The following is a 20973-nucleotide window of genomic DNA, read 5'->3' as shown; positions in this document are numbered from 1 at the left end:
CCTTTCACCCACTTGAAAAGAGAAACCAAATAGTTGCAGTTAGGAAAGTGACAGGGAAAGGCATTGAAATTTGTGGGACGTCTGAAAGATGAATGGGGAGTTGTCTAAATAACCTGCAACCTAATCAGGACGAATGCTGAATAAAGACCCAACGAAATCGAAACTCCGCAGGAGGTTTGTGCAAGCAAATTAGGAAGAACTCTCAGCCAATAGGTGGTCTGGAGAACGGGCACCAGGCTCAACTCAAAGTGATCTGGTGAATTCTTTTGCAAGACGCGTCTCAAGGAAACATCTGTAAATCCAGTGATGTTTGCCAGGGTGTTGTTGTTTTTTTGTACACCCAGCGAGCATCGCTATAACTTGCCCACTGTTAAATTCAGGCCCTGGGTTTGCAAGTTCCTCCTTAGGCGAAACATCTGAGAAATTTCGAGGGAAGCCAAAAGGATTTCGGCAAGGGTAGGGAAACTCCTCGTTGTGGCACGCTGTTAAGGCAGCAATGCTGGTGAAAATAATCAAGGCTTGGTGCGATCAGTGCATGGATCTCTCTTCTCCCAAGGAAGAAAGGCAGGCTGCGATGAAACGCAGCTCACGCCAGGCTAGACTGGGTGCTGTGCCTCTCTGCTCCTGCAGAGAGAGAAATCCTGCTGGCATTTGGGGCAGCCACAGCAGGGCTTATGCCGCGACACACAATAGGGTTTTTTCGCTTAGCAGGCCTCTTTGTCCGGGGCAGATGGATTCAGCAGCAAAGCTGACGACACGCTCTTGGCCACCTCCGACGGAGAGGCTGGGCGCTGAGCTTGCAGCTTTGCCTTTTTTTAATAGGCGGTTGCATCCGTCGGCAAGCTAGGGGTGGATGGTGGCACTCAGCCGGTCTGGAGAAGGAAGCCATCGATGCTAACAGGTGGGTGGCACTGCTGGACGACATGCTTGCCATGGTTTTAATGTAGCGGCAAAACGGGGCAGGGCAGGAAGGGGGAGAAGAGAAGGAGTTGTCTATTTGACTATAGATTCTGGATCTTGGAGCAAATCTGGGTGTTGCATGAGCATTTTTAGTAATGACTAAAGTGGAGAAAAAAAATGAGTCAAGTGTAAAACAGCCTCTGCCGACCTCATGCCTCCAGATCTTTTGGACTACCTACTGCTGATGGGAGTTGTAGTCCACAACATCTGGAAGACAGCCAGTTCGGCAGAGATTGATGTACCGGATGCCACAGGTTGAGCTTTGTTGACTACTCAAGCGTTTGAGCTATTTGTAGGAAGGAAGGAAAAAGGCAAGCAGGCCAAAGTAGCCGATCTCACCACAGAGAGGTTGCCAGCTTTCAACTGTTGGGTGTGAGGCTGTGCTCATATTGTACATCTTAACATTTAGACATTAACTATGTTTTTCAGCATCAATGGGAAGCTTTCCTCCAGATGCAATAGCACTTATGGGGTGGGTGTGTGTGTGTGAGAGAGAGAGAGAGAGAGAGAGATCCAGATTGGAACAGAGGTGGAAGCAAAGGGTTAAAGCCCTCCCCCAACCATGATCCCAGTTTGGATCAGTGCCCCTCCCATGCGGCTGCTATTTACAAAACACCAGGCATCCACTTGCATGATTATCACCAAGTCATATCATGGGCGTAGCCAGGATTTATTGGGGGGCATGGTTTATGTTGGGGGGGGGGAAACTGAGTTATCTGCGACACAACTGGTCAGTAAGTTAAGTATTTTTATTTATTTAATTAATTTGGGGGAGGGGCAGCTACCCTCCTCTTTGCCCCCTGGCAACGCCTATGGGCTATATAGGATGTCGTGAGTTGGGAGGGTGGGCGTGGCTTGAGAGAAATGGCCTTGCAGGCCAAATTGGAAACACTACTGGGTCAAATTAGGTCTGCGGGGCTGGAGTTTCCCCGCTCCTCTTTTGAAGAAAGGGAAAGCCTGTCTGTTTTTCATTTTCCACCAGAAGTGCGTGGAGTTTGCAGGCCTGGTCACCCCTTCTGACTGCCGCTGTACTGAGGACATGCATCTGGTCTGATCTAGCTGGCTCCTCTTATGTTCTTATATGCAATCAAAATATTATTATTTCTTCTTCAAAAAACCCGTCGTTGGCATTTCCAGGCTGAGAACCCGCCACTCTGGTGGCCACCGTGCTTTGCTTTGCTTTCTCACAGAGGAACTGGAGACTCCTGAACATACAGTAGCTGTCAACGGTTCCCTTTTTTTAAGGGAAATTCCCTTATTCCGAATAGGATTCCTCGCAAGAAAAGGGAAACATTGGCAGCTATGCTCCTGAACGCTTTCTAAATTACCTTCTGTTGCATTTCATCCACCTCACTCTCCTATGATCTGTGGCTTCCTGACTCTGTTCTATAGTCATAACTCTCGGTTCTCGCTGCTGACAATCTCTCCCTGCTCTCAAGTTGCAGGCTTACCCAAAAAGTTTGCTCTCACCTGCTTGGTTTGACACTTCAGTAGACCCATACCTCACAAGCGTCCTGGAAAAAAACAGAACACCCTGCTTTTTCCTGCAAGAGCACTGGTCACTGTGATCTCGCATGGTTTTGCACTGAGATCTCACCTTGAAAAAGCACATGCCGTATTTTTCGCTCTATAAGACGCACCAGACCACAAGACACACCTAGTTTTTGGAGGAGGAAAACAAGAAAAAAAATATTCTGAATCTCAGAAGCCAGAACAGCAAGAGGGATAGCTGCGCAGTGAAAGCAGCAATCCCTCTTGCTGTTCTGGCTTCTGGGATAGCTGCGCAGCCTGCATTTGCTCCATAAGACGCACACACAATTCCCCTTACTTTTTAGGAGAGAAAAAGTGAGTCTTATAGAGCAAAAAATACGGTATTTTGGAGCCGCAATCTTGTGCAGCGCTCTAAAACGTGCACTTTTTGATGAGAGCACGCCCCCCCATGTGTGTCTTTTGGGCTCTGTGATCTCGTGCAGGTCACATGACTTGCAGGGAGCACAGACAGGAAGTTCCACGTCGCTGTTTGGGGACTCTGTATGTTGGTGGGTATGGGGACCTTGCCTTGTCCGGGACAGAGCTTGATTCTGCTACAACTTCCCATTATCCCTCCCAAGAAACACATTTCTCCACTTGGAACTCAGGGCTGGGGGAATTTCAGGGACGCACCCAGAACATCTGAAACAATGTTTGATTCTGAGTCTGGATTGACTACTAATTTGGATGCCACATATCGCAGAGGAGCATTAATTCAGTTGCCAAGCCACAGCAGAAATTGGTTGCTTGCTACTAATAATGTGTCCACACCTGCACACTCAAGTTTAAGGACAGACCACATGATAAACACGAGTCAGCAGTGTGATGCAGCAGCAAAAATGCCAAATGCAATTCTAGGCTGCCTCAACAGAAACATAGCATCCTATGGTATTGTTGTGTTCTGCTTTGGTCAGACTTTGGCTGGGATACTGTACATACTTCTGGGAACTGCGGTTTAGAAAGGATATCCTTGAATCAAAGACCTGTAGAGCTGGAAGGGACCGCAAGGATCATCTAGTCCAGCCCTTGCAATGCAGGAATCTTTCAGCCAACGTAGGGCATTGAACCCTACGATTAATCTCAGTGACCCTGAGATTTAAGGCCAGAGGAGGGTGGGAAAGACGAAGAGGGGAGATTGAAGCAGTTGGGAGTCTTTAGCATGGAGAAGAGATAAAATACAGTTTGAAAGGATACAAAACCAATGCAAATTTTCAAGGTGGTGTTTAAAAGACGGATGAGGGGATGAGAAGGTGCTTGCGAATGGACATATGTGAATCGGACGCAGGGCGGAAATAGACTGATCCGTCCTACATAAGCGTGGCCTTGGGATGTGAAGTGGGGGTTATAAAAATAGACCCCTCAAAGGAGCATGTTTCTCAGTAAAAGATGCGAACTCTGTATTGTGGGCATCTGCACAGCGAGAGTCAAATGCCTAGACTGGCTGGGGCCGCCATGCCTGGCCAGCCTGTTGCATCAGTTGTGCGCATGATAGATGTGTCACGCACTGGAATAATAAGTGCAAGGCATCCCCGTGGTTCAGCATGGCATTTTCAGCTGTTTGAGATGTTTAAATGTCAAGGCCCATCATAAATTGGTCTCTGAAGCAGCCTCTCACCCGACACTGTACTCTGGGGGAAGGGCACCTTGCATGAAGAAAGCCGCAGGTTCAAAGCCCAGTGTTAAGTTGTGGGTGAACATATCAGACGACACAGCGATTCTTCAAACAGCTCTTGTTTATTCACAGGCCAGAACAGAACTGAACGGAAGGGTTCAGCCAGCCTGCTTATATAGAGCTCCACTACAACGCAACTGTAATCACTTTCTGTAACTATCCAATCACTGAACGTCACTTTCAATCCCTTATTTGCATATGTGGACCTGAGTGAAAACTATCTACAGTATCCCCCTGCTAGCCCAGGGTGAGAACTTCAGTACATAACACCCAGCATCTCCAGGTAGGGCTGGGAGAAATCCTGCCTAAAACCCTGGATAGCCACTGCCAGTCTGTACAGACAATACTAAGTAAGATTGACCAATGATCTGACTCAGTTTAAGGCAGATCCCTATGTTCCTGGTGCAAGAGAGCACACAGGGGTATTCTTCACAACTTCTCTTCAAAACACACAAAAATGGGCACTGGGCATGTGCTGGTCCCCCCTTTCCAAGTATTTTAAAAGTGGTGAAGAATACACCATTCCTGACCAGTCCTGCATGCATATAGTCTGCCCTATTCAAATATCCACTTTTATTGAATTTGGAGCTTGAGTTTGCTTCTCTTCCTCTTCCCTCCGCCTCCTCTTTTCCTTTTGTGTTGTGTGTTTTGCCATCTACCCTGCACGGAGCTGCTATCCCAGCGCCTTTAACAAACCACAGTTCCCAGGATTCTTTGGGGGGGGGAAGCCATGTGCATTAAATGTGCTTTAAATGTATGGGGTGAATGTCACCAAGGCACGTGACTCAGGCTGCTGTCTGTAACTCCTTTTCTCGGAAATGTTGCTTTATAAGAGCTGATAAGCCAACAGTGGGCTGAGAAGTATCAAGCGCAATAAAAGCAAGGGGAGTTGAGCATTGCAGTAGATTAACCTACACAGAAAACCTTTCACCTTTAAATTGCATCTCAGTTTGGCAACCCCAGAGGACAGGGAGCTAGAGGCATCAAAATGGCGCACAGTTGCACTCATAAAATTGGGTTTTAAGTGACTTGCTCTAAAACAGATCCTATGAAGCCCCTTTTTAAAAAGTGACAATGATAATATCAGGCAACATACCTGAGATTTTATGAGTACCAAAGTTCATCTCGGAAAAGGTGTTTTGAGAAGAAATCTGCCCTTTAGTCTCACTGTTATAGATCTGCAACAAATAACAGCATTGTGATTATTTGTGAAAGGTATCACAGTGTCCCCCCCCCCCTTTCTGTTTTCTTTGGGGATTTGGGACTGGGTTTAGCAATCCCTAATTGCTGGAAGCCTCTCTCCCGTCTTTGGAATGCCATATCCATGAGAGTTGGGGAGATGGTCAGAGAGACTGCTTGAAGCAACTTTGAATTTAGGCAGAGCAGAGCTGGGCGTTTAGCTGAGCAGGAAGCAATGGGGCTGTGAGGGGTCCAAAATAGGAGATCAACAGTGAAATCTTATATCTGTCTAGGAAAAAAAATAAGCCCTGTTGAGTTCAACAAGACTTCTTTGCAAGGGCTCACCCTCACTGTTCCTTTGCTTTCGGGGTTAACAACCGCAGGGCTTGTTTTTAGTACTGTGCGCAGGTGGCGCTGTGGGTTAAACCACAGAGCCTAGGACTTGCCGATCAGAAGGTCGGAGGTTCGAATCCCCGTGACGGGGTGAGCTCCCTTTGTTCGGTACCAGCTTCTGCCAACCTAGCAGTTCAAAAGCACGTCAAAGTGCAAGTAGATAAATAGGTACCACTCTGGTGGGAAGGTAAACGACGTTTCCGTGCTTCTCTGGTTCGCCAGAAGCGGCTTAGTCCTGCTGGCCACATGACCTGGAAGCTGTACGCCAGCTCCCTCGGCCAATAAAGCGAGATGAGCGCCGCAACCCCAGAGTCAGCCACGACTGGACCTAATGGTCAGGGGTCCCTTTACCTTTACCTTTAGGCCAGATTTAGCGGTGTGGCCATCAGTTGTTAACCAGGATCATACATTATCTGGACCCTGAAGCAGTAAGCTTCGTAGCAGGAGGGTAAGGCTTCATTCCACAAATGGGCAAATGCTGGGATAGCTCAGCTGGTAAAACACAAGACTCTTAATCTCAGGTTTGCAAGTTCGAGCCCCTCATTGGGCAAAAGATTCCTGCATTTCAGGGGGTTGGACTAGATGACCCTCGGGGTCCCATCCGGCGCTACAGTTGTGTGATTCTGTGAAGTAGTATTTCTACTGGTGCTGGAACTCTGGCACACATCTTAGCGTATCTATCTTTGTCCCTGTTGCAGATGAGAAGACCCTGGGAGTTTTAAACAGCTCGGGCCACAAAAGCCACATACTTTGTCAAGGACACAGGACGGCCTCGTTCCCCTCTGTGAAGGAGCGGTCAGTTCTCTATCTGTCTCAGGCAGCAGCTGCCGCTGCGGATCTCCCCGGTGGTCTGACAGAACCCGTAAGTTTCTCAGCCTTGACATTCCTCCCATTTTTCTGAGCTAAAAGAAGTATTTGAGCCATGCCTTCCTCCGGCAAATGGTCATACTGAAGTAGAGGAGAATTGGGGCACAGGGTGGGAGGGTGGATGCTATTATGGGAGTGTGTTTTTGTGGTCATCTCCCTCTATCCAAGTAGCTAATGTACAATGTAAAGATCTGAAAAGGCTGTAGGGCAATTTTAAAAGTCCAAATAGTTGCAGACACTGTGTTCAGATTGGCATCAGCTTGTTTCAGGGTATATCCATGCGATTGCTTAGTTGGTTAGAGCATGGCGCTGATAATGCTAAGGTTGCAGGTTCAATCCCCGTATGGGATTGAATATTTCTGCATTTCTGGGGGTTGGACTAGATGACCCTAGCTCTACAATTCTATGATAACTAGCATGAATTAGGAATGGTGGAGAAATCCAACCTGGTTCACATTTCAGCATTAACCATCCTAATTTGAACTTCCAACACAATGTGTTGACCGAAGCACAGCTCTCCTTCAAAATTTGTTCTTCTGATTTTGCAATGCAGGTCTTCAACCAAATCATGTGTGCAAAATTAATATATTAGGGGGGTGGCTCTTTAGAAATGGATATATTAGTGAAAACAACAAAAGCAAAAAATGGATTTTATTAAGGAAAATTTGCTTGCAATACAAAAATGTATATATTAGGAGAAATTTGCACTAAAACGCTGGTGATTTTTTAAATGTCTTTTTAAAAATGCCTACTGACGAACTGAACTTACTACTGGAAAAATGAGGAGACAGAAATTGAAAATGATAAAATACAGCCAACCCAACATGAATCCAGCGTGCTCTTGATGCAAAACGGATCAGGGCCCCTGCACATTTAACAGTCATATAGAAGAGGACCCTTCTAGGGGTGCAGCAATAAAACCGCTAGCACATTTGAAAAAGCTAAGCAGGGTTCAGTGTGGCTTCAAATTGGATGGGGGACCGCGTGTTGAGATTCACGCATTGCGTGGGGTTGGACTAGATGACCACCGTAGTTCTCTTCCAACTCTACAATTCTATGATTTTATGAAAGAGCCTGGTTGCCAAAGGTGGCCAAATGGCCACCTAGCATCCTTTTCTCCTGGGGGCCAACCAGGTGCTCCACAGGGATAATAATAATAATTAATAATAATAATAATAATAATAATAATAATAATAACAACAACTTATTTATTACTTAAACCCCGCCCATCTGGCTGGGCCTCCCCAGCCACTCTGGGTGGCAAAAAACACGATAAAATCTCAAACATTAAAAACTTCCCTAAACAGAATTGCCTTCAGATGTCTTCTAAAAGTCAGATAGTTGTTTATTTCCTTGACATCTGATGGGAGGGAACGCAGTGAGGGAACCGCCACAAGGGCCCTGGTGCTGGACCTCAGTGTTCAGGTTGTATGATGGGGGTGGAGACGCTCCTTCAGGTATACTGGGCTGAGGCCGTTTAGGGCTTTAAAGTTCAGCACCAACACTTTGAATTGTGCTCGGAAACGTATTGGGAGCCAATGCAGGTCTTTTAGGGAAACCCTCCAGGAAGACCTGAGCACATCAGTATTCTGACCACCTGTGATTCCGAGCAACTGGTACCCAGAGGTGAACTTTCCCTGACACTGGAAGCAGTTGTATAACCATTGTGGCTAGTAGAGATTGATTGCCTTACCCTCTAATTCGTGTTAAAGCCATCCAAGTGCGTGTCCAGCACTGCATACTGCCTGAATTTTAACAGCTGGAATTCCCTCTTCTACACAGCTGTCAAAAGTGCAGGACCCCTGCTCTCTTTTTCATGTGCCCACCCTGCCAAAGAACCTGGGGGATAACAGTTGGTGAGAGTGCAGAGGATTCTCTTTTGGGAACCCCCATCTCCCCGATCCCATCCTATGCTGCTGCCACAGCGAACTACAACTCCCAGAATTCCATGGCCAGTGGCAGAGGCGGGTTTGGGGCAGGGCCCAAGGGGACGTCTTCTCATCTCCTTCCCAAAGCCTAGTTAGCTCTTGCCCAGCTTTGGGAAGAAGGAGGAGGGCTCTAGGACCCTGCCAGAGCCACATGCCTCCTTCCCAAAACCTGCTCCTCCCTTACCTGGCTTTGGGCAGGCAGCTTTGGGCTGGAGGGTCATGTGTCAAATTTTGGCCCTGCACAGGGTGCCAGATTACCAAGGTCCACCCCAGGCTCGTCAAACCAGTCTATGCATGTAGAGCAGGATAAATACGCCTTCACTATGGTGAAACTGAAAGATCAGAATATTAAGATAAAATAGCTTTAGTGAAATGCACCTATACACTGACATTGAATTTGGTATTTCCATATTTGTAGCTTACAGGCCTACCAATATGTATTTAGTGATGTGTGCGTATGTATGTATACATATATATATATATAAAAGTATAAATCTACTTTCTGTGTTTCGTTCAGAATTTCATACACAAGATCCCTTTGTAATTCTCCGCATAACCAGAAAGCAAATAAGGTAGGAAATGCTACAAACATAGGTGTGGTTGCCTAATCCAGTATCTGTAGGCGGTTGTGCGGTTTATGCTAACAATGAATGCAGGCTTTGTGTCTTACGCTGAGCTTCAACATCACCTTGTGTTTTAAACCTCACTAATGTGGAATTGGCGGAAAGCACTAAACGGCAACTGAAACTGGAGTGATTTGCAGTTTGGTTTGGTTTGCAGTGTACTGATTTCTGTTGTTGTTGCGTTGCTGTTGTTTACTAATACGCTGTCCATCCAGAATTTTGTTTACTGGAAATGATTGTGCATCCAATTGAGGGACTCATCCTGTACAAAAAGCGGGTGGGACTCACCTGTTTAAATTCTGAGCTACCCATTGCATTCTCTGCGATGTCGGATTCCACTCAATGGCACCCTCTGTGCATCAGGTTCAAACACGGAAGGCGCAATATACCAAAATCCACACTTTCCAAATTGAAATACAGAGCTTCTTTGGGAGGGACCTCCTCTAAATTTTGCAGTGCGGTTCCCCAACCAATGAATGCATACAAAATGTGTACATTAGCAAAAGCTGCATGCATTAAAAGAATGCATTTTTTAAAATGTACAAAAGTGCATTGAATTGAGGGGAATTGATTGCCAAATTTAATTAACTGTGTGCCAAGAAAAAGTGTCTATTAGGACCAACGTGCATGGAAAGGCGTATGAATTCTCATGCAAACATTATTTATTTATCGCATTGCTATGCTTCCTTTTCCCCCAAGGAGCTCAAGGTGGGGTACATGGTCCTCCCTCTCCTCATTTAATCACAACAACAACCCTGTGAGGTAGTGAGAGGCAGTGACTCCATGGCCATGTTAGGATTTGAACCCTGGTCCTAGCCCCAAACTGTAGCATACTGGTTCAAAAATTCACAAATGTATGTGAAAATGGGGCAAACCGAATTCAAGACTGGGAAAACGTGTTGTTCTCTAACCATGTGGTGCTCTCGGGTGCAATGGTACCCTCAAGGTCTTCCTTTGCTACCCATGAAGCCTTTGAACCACCACTCATTTCCCCCTCGGTCATGAGGTGGTGAGGTTCTCTTTTCCTTCCCACTTCCTGACTGACACTCCTTCCCACTTCCTCTTTGAGCTCTATGCACTTTCCAAGGCTCAGATTCATCTACAAGATTCAGCCTTTATTCAGATCTCTTGGAAAAGCAAAGCACGAATACGTCCCTTTCTCTCTGTCTGCCTCTTTGGCAGGGTATTGCGGATATTAATATTGCGTAGCTTCAAGCGGTTGGGTGCATGAAAACAGACTCATTTTGGAAATAGCACATTACCAAGGCCCATAAGTTGAATTAAAAACTTTACTTGCAGAACTTTGTTCAAAGCATAACAAAAACATCAGATGATACATCCAAACAGTTCTGTAAGACATATTTCAGTCCAGAGCATAGGCTCAGCATCTTACAAAATATGAAATAATTCCAGCAGAGGTCTGTCTCTTCCCACATCCTGCATTCCTGCCTGGGGCTGTGTGCTCCTGGAGAACTTCATTTACATCCTCACTCTCACAGAGCCTGAGAACAAAAAGCTCCAGCCACCACCCTTCCAAGATGGTGAATTTGCAGTTCAATGTCTCTCATATGATCTAAAGTTAAACACTCATGTGTTAGCTAGCAGAAAACATCAATAGTTAATTGTCAACTGAGTTAAAGCTCAGTCTCTTAGAATGCTGCAGTGGAATTTTCCAATGTTAAACCTTTCAGCAATATGCAGGCATTCCCATACCAGTGTGAATTAAACAATTATACTTAACACAGGGGAGCTGATCTTGGAAAGGGAGGAGAGAAGTGACCAGAGGTCATGGCACCTGCACTCGCTCAAAAATCGAAATGCACCCACGGACTTGAAAAGGTTGGCAACCCCTCTTCTAGCTAAATAGAAACATAGGACTTAAAAACTGAAGAAACAAGCACCTGGGAAGAATTTGTGTTGTAGCTTCTCACTGGAGTTACGGGTGTCTTTAGCACCACTAACCGGAAACCAGTCGTGGTTGTTCGAGTTTGCAGTGGTGTGACGCTTGTTGTGCTTTGCAGGTATGGAATGAACACGCAGCTAGGCATATTAACCCAAGTTGCTGCATGGATTTGACCTTTCTCACTAACAAACTGACGAAGGGATTATGCTGACTTTAAAAAAAATAAAATTGTTTCCTTAAAGATGGCAGAAGCTCAGAACGAAAAGTCTTCCAAGGCAAACATCAAGTCGGATGAGGATTTGCTCCCACCTCCTCCTCCCCAGGATTCTGCCTCAGCCGCATCTTCCGCTCCCGCGACTCAGGATACTAACCCTCTGCCTCCACCTCCTCCCAAGGAGTCCTTCTCCAGGTTCTACCAGCAGCGTCAGGTGAATGAGCTGAAGAGACTTTACCGCCATATGCACCCAGAGCTGAGGAAAAACCTGGAAGAGGCTGTGTCAGAGGACCTGGCAGAGATGCTGAGCACCGACGACCCTGGCGCACAGGCCATAGTGAATCTAGATGCGGTCCTTCCAGGAGAGGTACAATCCATGCGCTGGATCTTTGAGAACTGGACGCTGGACTCCATTGGAGAACGTCAAGCCGCCAAGAAGGTGACCGAGGAGGAAGGCATCCCGAGCGGAGACGTGAAGAACAGGTCCATGAGGTTTGAAAGCCAGCTGTTCAACAGAGACAACTTGGTCCCTTCGGCCCAGGCATCTGAGAAGGAACAAGCCAAAGGGGATGTACATACGGCTCGGTGGTTGTTTGAAACCCAGCCGCTAGACTCCTTGAACAAAATGTATTTGGATGAGACCGACTTGCAAGAGGCAGTCCTCAAAGAGCCCGTGCAGAGAGGGGATGTGAAGGGGGCTGCCCGGCTCTTTGAAACCCATTCCTTAGACGCCTTGGGCCGCTGCAGTTCGGTGGAGGAGCAGAACATCTTGCAGCTGAAGTCGGAGATTCAAGAGCTCAAAGGCGACGTCCAGAAAACCGTCAAGCTCTTCCAAACCGAGCCCCTCTGCGCCATCAGGGACAAAACAGGAAACATGCACGAAATCAAATCTGTCTGCAGAGAGGAAATACAGAGCAATGCCGTGAAGACGGCCCGCTGGCTCTTTGAGACCCAGCCTCTGGACACGATCAACAAGGACACCTCCAAAGTGCAAGTCATCCGAGGGATATCGCTGGAGGAGGTGGCCCCGGGGAACGTCAGCGGAGCAAAATGGATGTTCGAGACGCAGCCCCTGGATGCCATAAGGGAATTTACCGTGGAAGAAGCAGACTTCAAGGCTTCTCCAGACCTTATCCAGGGGACCGATGTTAGTAAACAGTGCCTCCTTTTTGAGACACAGCCTCTTGACGCCCTGAAAGGAGAAGCCTCCGACAGCATCCCAGCCAAGGAGGAAGTTATCAAAGGCGACGTGAAGTCAACCCTTTGGCTGTTCGAAACCCAGCCGATGGAGACGCTGAAGGATGACTTTGAAGTGGGTCATTTGAAGAAAGTAGAGCTTTCAGAGGAGGAGAAAGGAGCGGTGAGGCAAACAAAGCACGTCTTCGAGACCTGTCCTTTGGGCAGCATCTCCAAATCTCCACCTGAGGACTCCTCGGCCACCAGCGTACAAGAGGTGGAGAAAGGCGACGTGAAGGCCTTCAAGAGCCTCTTTGAGACCCTCCCCTTAGATAGCATCAGGCAAGCGAGCACCGAGGAGGCTATCAAGGAAGGAGAGGAAATAGTTCCAGGGAACGTCAAAGCCAATCAGCTTCTGTTCGAGACGATGCCTCTGTACGCCATCAAGGACAGCTTTGGGAACTTCCACAAAGTCACCTCTGTGAGCAGAGAAGAGGAAGTTGTGGGCGGAGATGTCAAGAACTACAAGTGGATGTTTGAGACCAAGCCCTTGGACCAGTTTGATGACAGCATCCAAAAAGTGGACCTTATCAAGGGGATCACTAAGCAGGAGGTGGTTGCCGGGAATGTGGAGACAGCCAAGTGGCTTTTTGAGACACAGACCATCGACGTTATCCACAGTCAGATGAACCAGGCAGAGCAGAAGGTCTCCGAGAAAGGAGACTCTTCCCAAGGGGGTGACGTGAAGACCTGTAGGTGGTTGTTTGAGACACGCCCAATGGACACCCTGTATGAGAAAGGGGAGAAGAAGAAGCAGGATGGAGAAGAGCCTGTGCCGCGAGCAGATGTCAAGTCTTGCACGTGGATGTTTGAAACACAGCCCTTGGATTCCCTGAAAGGCCAAGAGGAACAATATCTGCAGGTCAGCAAGACCTTTTGCCAGGACGAATTGCAAGGGGTGGATGTGAAAACGGCCAGGCACCTGTTTGAGACGGAACCCTTAATCAATAACGTCACTAGTGACGCAGATACAAAGAAAATAATCCGGTACTCCAGCCGTGTGGAGATCCAGTCCGGTGAAGTGTCCAGGGTGAAGGAGTTTTTTGAAGCGAAGCCCTTAGATTCAGCTGGTAAGTCCAGCCCGTCCATGAAGACCATCAATATCCCAACAGATGGGAACATCGAGGCAGGAGCAGTGCACAAGTTTACCTGGCTCTTTGAAAACTGCCCCATGGATACCTTGAAAAGCAGCACGGAGGGCATTCAAGAGGTGCCCCCTGAAAAGGACATCCGAGGTGGAGATGTCGGAGGCAAGAGATTCGTCTTCGAAACCTACTCCCTGGATCAGATCCACAACAAAGAGAACGAGATGCAAATCAAGAAAATCCAGGAGGAGACCATGAACAAAGACAGCGTCAAGTCTTGCACAATGCTATTTGAAACACAGCCTCTTTACGCCATCCAGGACAGAGACGGAGGATACCATGAAGTCACATCTGTGAAGAAGGAAGAAATCATGAAAGGGGATGTAAAAGGCGCCCGGTGGCAGTTTGAGACCAAACCCTTGGACCAGATCAAGAAAGACGAAGAGGTGTTTGTGATCAGGGCTGTTACCCAAGAGGACGTCAAGAAGGGAGATGTCCAAACAGCCAGGTGGAGGTTTGAAACAGAGCCTCTGGATTCCATCGTTGATGAGAAGAGGCCTGTCTTGAAAACTGTTGATGACGTGCCAAAGGGGGAGGTCCAGTCCAACAAGCAACTCTTTGAATCAGAGCAAGTGAGTCAAAAGAAGTACGTGAGGATGGTCAGTGTCAGTGATGTCCAGCAAGGAGATGTGAGGACATCTACCTGGCTTTTTGAAAACCAGCCTATTGACTCCCTCAGAGGAGAATCTGAAAGCACCTCCAGCCTGAACACGGTACAGAGGGAGGACATTGCCAAAGGGGATGTGAAACGCTGCACGTGGCTGTTTGAGACTCAGCCCATGGACAGCCTGAAAGACACAGAGGCTTCTACGAGTGCTGAGCCCCAAGAGCTGGTCCCTCAGGCCGACGTGAAGAGCACCACGTGGTTGTTTGAAAGCACGCCTCTGGACAAGCTCAGCGCTTCTCAACACTGCACAGAAACAGAAGTTAGGGAGAGAACCATAAAGGAGACTTTGGAAGTTCTCTTCTCCTACCAAGTGATCCAACACGACGGCATCCTTATCGAAGCCAACGACATTGAGAGCGTCAAGATGGCCAAGTATCAACTCGGCAGCCAAGGAGTCCCCGAAATCCAAAAGGAAGAGGTCATGGGAGGCAACCTGCAAAGGATCTTGATGCGGCTGCTTCAGAGGCCCAACGTGGAGAGCCAGGGGGTTTTGGTGCAGGAAAAAGAGAGTGGGGATATCAAAATCAGTGCGGTGCAGCTCTTGGAGTCTGGCAAGGCTGAAAAGAGCCAAGAGGAGTTGAGCAGCAATGCGGCAAAGGCTCTCCAACAAATTCTTAGCCAAGACGCCTCAAGCAAGAAAGGGATCGTTATGCAGGAGACACAAATGGGGTCAGCAAACTTGACCATCTACTCTCTCCTTCACCGCGTTGCTCAACAGCAGCAGTTTGTCAAGTCAACGATTGGGAATCTGCTGGCTTCTGCCCAGGAGCAGAGGGCAACAGCCACCGTCCGGCGAGAGGACAATGAGCGAGGCAATGTCCAGCTGTACACCAGCTGCATCGAAAAGGGAGACCTGGATTATTTAAAGAACCTCCAAAGGGATTCTGAGATAGAGGGCCTGGTTTCCTCGCAAGCAAAAGAGGAGTCCCTGAAAACGGTGGAAGAGGTCAGAGTATCTCCTGCCCAGCTGCAGGAGGGAAAAACTGTGACAGCAGCAGCAGACATTGTGCTGGGGAATAGCAGTGGGGCTAAGCGAGTGGTCTTATGTGAGAGCAAAGAAGGTACATTAGAAAGGAAAGCGATGCATGCAAGTGACCTAGGTTCCTCTGCGCATTGCCCTGCGCAAACCCCGCCCCCTGTGATAGTCAAAGAAGGTCTTGTTTCTGGGGGTGTTAATTTGCCCATGGAGTCAGTGCAAAAGGCACAGAATGGTAGCCACAAGGTAGCCAGAGAAGAACAAATTATCTTGGGCAACAGGAGAGAGGGCACAGCCGTCATCACCACCACCACCACCACCAAGGTGGCAGATCAGAAGGATAATACAGCTGGGGTGACCCACTGTTCCACGGTCGGGGAAGCCAGCCAGATGGCAGCACAGCCCAAAACGCAGGTTCTGGGGAGTGACCTTCAAGCAGCGATGCAAAGCCTACGGCTAGCCACAGCAGAGGCCCAAAGCCTGCAGCACCAAGTCCAGAGCAAGCTGCAGAAGACGACCGAAGAGATTCACTTGAGCCCCGCGCAGCCCCAGGCTGCCGTGCAATCCATTGCGGCAAACACAGAGGGCTGCGTGGCCACCAAGCAGCAGCAGCAAGCGAGCAACGTCACCTTCCTCCGCGTGCAGGAGGCCTCCAGGTCCCATGCAAGCGTGTCTCAGAAGACCATGGTGTCCCACGCAAAGGTCAGTGCTTCTGAGGAAGTCCAGGGAGGTGCGCTGCCCGTTGCAGCCTGCCCGGACAGCCGAGCTGCGCCTAGTGCAGGTCTTAGTATTAAGGACGGCCTGTATACTGCCACGCCAGTGAAGTCCTATGTAAACCCATTTGTGGAGTCTGATTACAGAGAGCACTGTTCCGTTCCAGAAGAACGAGAGCAAGAGGCGATAATCAGAGGGGATGTAAAGACCGCTATCCGGGCCCTCCAGAGTGCCGCCACAGAACAAAGAGACAAAGTAGACAAAGAGGACGTTGTCCGTGGCAACTTAAAAGCCGCGCTCGAGTCCCTGGAGAAGTCTAACGTTAATGTCTCCAAAGGAGATTTTAAAGCGGCCATGATATACAGGAATGCAGGGCTGTCCCATTCCACTTGTAAAAAGAAACACGAGTCTCAGTCTGTTAGTAGTCAGGCAGCTGCTGTAGCGGCTTCAGGCTCGCAAGCTCTTAATGACTTTCCTCCTCCTCCTCCAGCTTCAGCTTCAGTGATGGCCGAAGGCATCTCGCCACCCCCAAGCAAACTGAGAGAAGCAGAGGCTGTAGAGCATTGCCTACCCACCCCACCCCATGTTCCTCAGACTCTCCCTCCTCCATCTGCCAAGCCCAGCAACCAGCGTCATTTAGAGAAGCCACAACTTCCCCCCAAGCCCGACGTTCTCGCCCCACCAAGGAAGAAACCTGTCCCACCTCCGAAACCAGACTTCCTTTTGAAGGAAGCGCCGCCCCACCCTCCCTGCTGCAGGAAAGGGCAGTCGGGAAAAGCGGTGCCTCCCCTTTCCCCACCCAAACCTCCAGCCACAACTGAGCAGGACAAACCTATGGCTTCCCCCACGAACCAAGCCAGGGCACCTGGGGAGGCTGACGCAGGGAAGAAATCTGCATGTGGAGACGATTTGACAGGTTGCCCCGTGCCGACTGTCATCACAGACGTCGCTTTTGAGAAGAGGGCCACGAAAAGTACCGTCAAGACCCCTCTGCAAGTAGCGGAAGAAAAATATAAGGCAAAGAAGGAAGAGCAGAGCAAAGTGGAAGTGTCTTCATCAGAGATTAAAAATGGGTCGGTTGCCTGCGGAGGAGGGAACTGCCATCCTACTACCCAAATCCAAGGATCCCTAGAGCTGTGCCAGCAAGAAAAGAGTTGTTTGCTGGCTGACAAGCAAGACTCTCTCTCGCCTCTTGGATGCCAAATGGGTCTTCCTAATTTGGAGGGTCAGAGGAAGCCATATCTCTCTGCAACATGCGAGGCCAATATTCTGAGAAAAGGAACCGTCACAGCCCATGTCTCCTCATCAAAGATAGAAAAGGCAACCGTCATTGGAGCCTCTGCTACAAAGAGAACGAGTCCAAGGGCACAAGAAGAGACACCAGGAACTTCTGGTTCAATGTCTTCACAATCAAAGCAGTTCTTTAAAGGGCACCAGTCTGTGAGCAGCAGGGGGTTAGGAGAACCGGAAGCGAAGGCTGAACAAGAGACGGAAAAGGAAAAGCCAGTTGTGGTCATGCGGGAGAAAACGTGCAGAGAAACCGAAGACGAACGTCGCAAGAGGCTGTCTGTTCACAAGGAGGAGATCATGAAAGGGAACGTCAAGGAAGCCATGGAGATATTTGAGAACCTGCGAAGGCAAGAGGAGCTGCAGGAAATCCTAACCCGGGTGAAGGAGTTTGAGGAGGAAACCTCCAAGGTGGATGTGAAAGCCTTGAGAAGTCTCTTCGAGAACGTCCCTGAGTGGGTGGTGTATCACAAAGCTCACCTGGCGAAGCAGCCCAAGGCGGAGAAGGCTGGGCAGATGAAGGAAGCACGTGAAGATGCCGACAGCGTTTCGTCGGTGGAGTTAGCCTTTGAAGATCTGGAGAGAGCCAGTGCTGAGATCATTCATCTAAAGGAGCAGACCCTGAGCAGGCTGCTAGACATTGAAGAGACCATCAGGAAAGCCCTGTATTCTATTTCCAGCCTGAAATCTGAATCAGACATAGCTGGGCTCTCCGGACTTCTCAAGGAGTCTCTTGGGAGTTCCCAGGGCCTTGCAGCCGGCAACAACATCCGCAAGATCAGCATTGTCTCCAGCAAAGCCAAACAAGAGAGAGGGGTGCAGAACTCATCCTGTGAAGAGGAAAGGAGGCACGAGGTGCCCAAAGTGGAGCTAGGGGTCCCCTGCATTGTTCAGCCTCGAGCCACTTCTCCTTCCTCCCCTTCCTATATCTCCATTCAGTCGGCTGCACGGAAGACCGCAGAATCCCCCAAAATGGCGCGTTCCTCTTCCTCAGACTACTTGGACAGGGCAGCAGAAAGGGATACGTTCGCTCAGGATATTTTTAGCTCCTTGCCACGTCACTCGGTGAGGTCTGACGGCTGCAACTTGACCTTCAGTGAAGGTGAGCAGGAGCTCATCAAGATGAAAAAAGGAGGGAGCTTAATTAAGCAGCAATATCTCCGTAGTCCCGACCATCTCCAACATCACCTTAGCAGCAATGGTGATCAGGAACGGGAGGCCTCCCAAAGCTTGACCCAAGGAGGAGTAGCTCCCCTGAGCTCTTTAAGCCCATCAAATCCACGAAGGCAGAAAAGCATACTAGAACTTCAGACGAGTTCCGATGGATCCAAGCTCTATGGGGCTACTCGAACCGTAACGGAACAGTATGAGGAGGTGGACCAGTTTGGAAACAAAATCATCACTTCTTCCACCACCGTCACCAAACAGTCAGAGACGCAGACCTCCTCCACATGCGACATGGTCTCCTGCCCTACTAGATATGAAGTGACGGCTTCTCCAATCCTTCGTAGGTACCTGAACAGCCCAGCAGAAGACTTCCACTCCAACGGAGGCAACCAGGAAACAGGTGTGGTCTTTGTCACTTTCAGCAACTCCATGCCTGCCAAAAAATGAATCAGATAACAGTGAAGGCGGGTGGTCTACCAGGTAGCTAACCTCACCCCAGGGCTGAAGGTTAAGCCGGCTGGTTTTAATAAGACCCAAATGTCTTTAATCCAGTACGTTCAAGATAAAGGAACTGTAAATTACGGAAATTGCATGACAGGAGAAGCTCTTCAGCTTCGCCAAACTTTTGCAGAACAGTCTTAGGGTTTGTGTAAGACTGTGACTGATGAACTCCAAACCGGTTCTGGAAGAAGATGGCTTCCTGCCATCACAATACAGACCTGGATTTCAAGCTGAAGGGAAAGAGTTTGGGGCAACTGCTTTTAAGAGTGGGCCCTGTGTTTAAGACTTCTTCTAAGGCTCGCCCTGCTGTCCTAGGCCAACGGTCCAACAGTCTTTCCCCAAAAAATAGACAATCAGATGTTCAAAGCAGAGGTCAAAGAGACAGACACTGGACACAACTAAAGAACCAGGGAGCCAATATTTTGGGGGGATCACCAGTGTTGAAGCAATGATTCTTCAACATCAACTTCTTTGGACTGGTCATGTTGTGCGGATGCCTGATGATCGTCTTCCAAAGCAACTACTCTATTCTGAACTTAAAAATGGAAAGCGTAATGCTGGTGGTCAACAAAAGAGGTTTAAAGACTGTCTCAAGGCAAATCTTTAAAAAATGTAGTATAAACACCAACAATTGGGAAACACTTGCCTGTGAGCACTCCAGTTGGAGAACAGCCTTTACCAAAGGTGTCATGGGCTTTGAAGACACTCAAACTCAGGACGCAAGGGAGAAACGTGCTAAGAGGAAGGCACACTTGGCAAATCCACACCGTGATCAACTCCCGCCCAAGAAACCAATATCCCCACTGTGGAAGGACGTGTGGATCCAGAATTGACCTCCACAGTCACTTAACGGATTCATTGTTAAAACCGTGTTTATGGAAGACAATCTGACTCGGCTACGAGGGATCGCCAAAGAAGAAGAAGATACTCAATCTGCGGTGCCCTTCCCCCACCTCTTATTTTGATTGACAGAAGCCCCCCAACCTATTTGGTCCCCTTACTCTCACTTCCCTCCATGCCATTTGCCCACAGACACACCCATGACTTCTCTATAGCTAGAAATTGAAATAGTTTTTATCACAGCTGTCAATAGCTTCGGCGTTATTACGTTTCCAACAGGATATTTAGAGCTATTCATATGTAGCAAGAGATCCGTATCAGGATGAAATACATAAACCCATATTTAAGAATTCCTATCATTGTCTTTCCCTCTTAATGAGAAAATGCAGGGAGGGATTCTAGAAAATACCAGGGTGGTTTTTTTTGCATATTGATGGTTATTGCTTTCCTCTTTTTTAAAAAACAAACAAACTGGAACTGTAATTTATTATTCCTTGTTAACATGTCTTTTATTCTTAGACTCCTCACTTTCTTACCTGTTCAGTATTTAAATCAATTGTGAAACCATGTAAGAACAATTTTATTACAACATTTTGTATATTCTCAAGTGAAGGTTTTAGGTATTTTGTGGTTGTTTTTTTAAAAATTTGCATTCTGAAGGTAAATTTGACTTCTGAAAAAATAGTTGAGTCTGTTTGTTTGTTTGTTTGTCTGCGTGGGTGCGCTTAGCCAAAAGAGTTAATTCCTTTGAAATCACCCATCAGATCATTTCTCTTCATGAAGTAGTTAAACCTGTCTATTAAAAGAGCCAGGTGGGTTTTAAATGACCATGAAACAACAATGAAAATTCCTGAACACTTTTACAATGTGGTGTGATGGGGGTGTTTTTTCCTTAGCCAAAGACCTGTTTGTTATTTTATTTAAACTGACCATTTCAACACCAGTCAGACATTCTTCATTTCCTTATTTCTCTTCCAATTACAGCAGTCTGGTGTACAGAAGTTAAGAAAGTAAAGAGAATCACTTTTACTAGCTGAGTGATGGGGGAAACTTCCACATTCTTAATCCCTGTTCAAGGTTGCCTACATTTCTTTATGTCAGACTGCTATTAAAGAAAAGAGGATTAGGACCAGTATCTTTTTTATGTATTAATCAAATTTATAGACCTCTG

The 20973-nt window shown here is 47.9% G+C and overlaps 1 protein-coding gene across 1 annotated transcript; it reads left to right on the top strand.

The window, feature by feature from the left end:
* Positions 1-6510: 6510 nt before the first annotated feature.
* Positions 6511-20486, top strand: XIRP1 (xin actin binding repeat containing 1). The gene is made up of 3 exons (XM_080973942.1): positions 6511-6596; positions 9047-9101; positions 11298-20486. The coding sequence occupies exon 3, from the start codon at positions 11298-11300 to the stop codon at positions 18906-18908; it is 7611 nt and encodes a 2536-aa protein (XP_080830068.1). The 5' UTR covers positions 6511-6596; positions 9047-9101; the 3' UTR covers positions 18909-20486.
* The last annotated feature ends 487 nt before the right edge of the window (positions 20487-20973 follow it).

Source organism: Podarcis pityusensis, assembly GCF_964106645.2.
Source record: "Podarcis pityusensis genome assembly, chromosome: 12".
Lineage (NCBI taxonomy): Eukaryota > Metazoa > Chordata > Lepidosauria > Squamata > Lacertidae > Podarcis > Podarcis pityusensis.
This window is presented reverse-complemented; position numbering and strand designations above follow the sequence as displayed.

Excerpts from the sequence above, each read along its gene's own strand:
- XIRP1 (XM_080973942.1), top strand. The coding sequence starts at position 11,298 with ATGGCAGAAGCTCAGAACGAAAAGTCTTCCAAGGCAAACATCAAGTCG.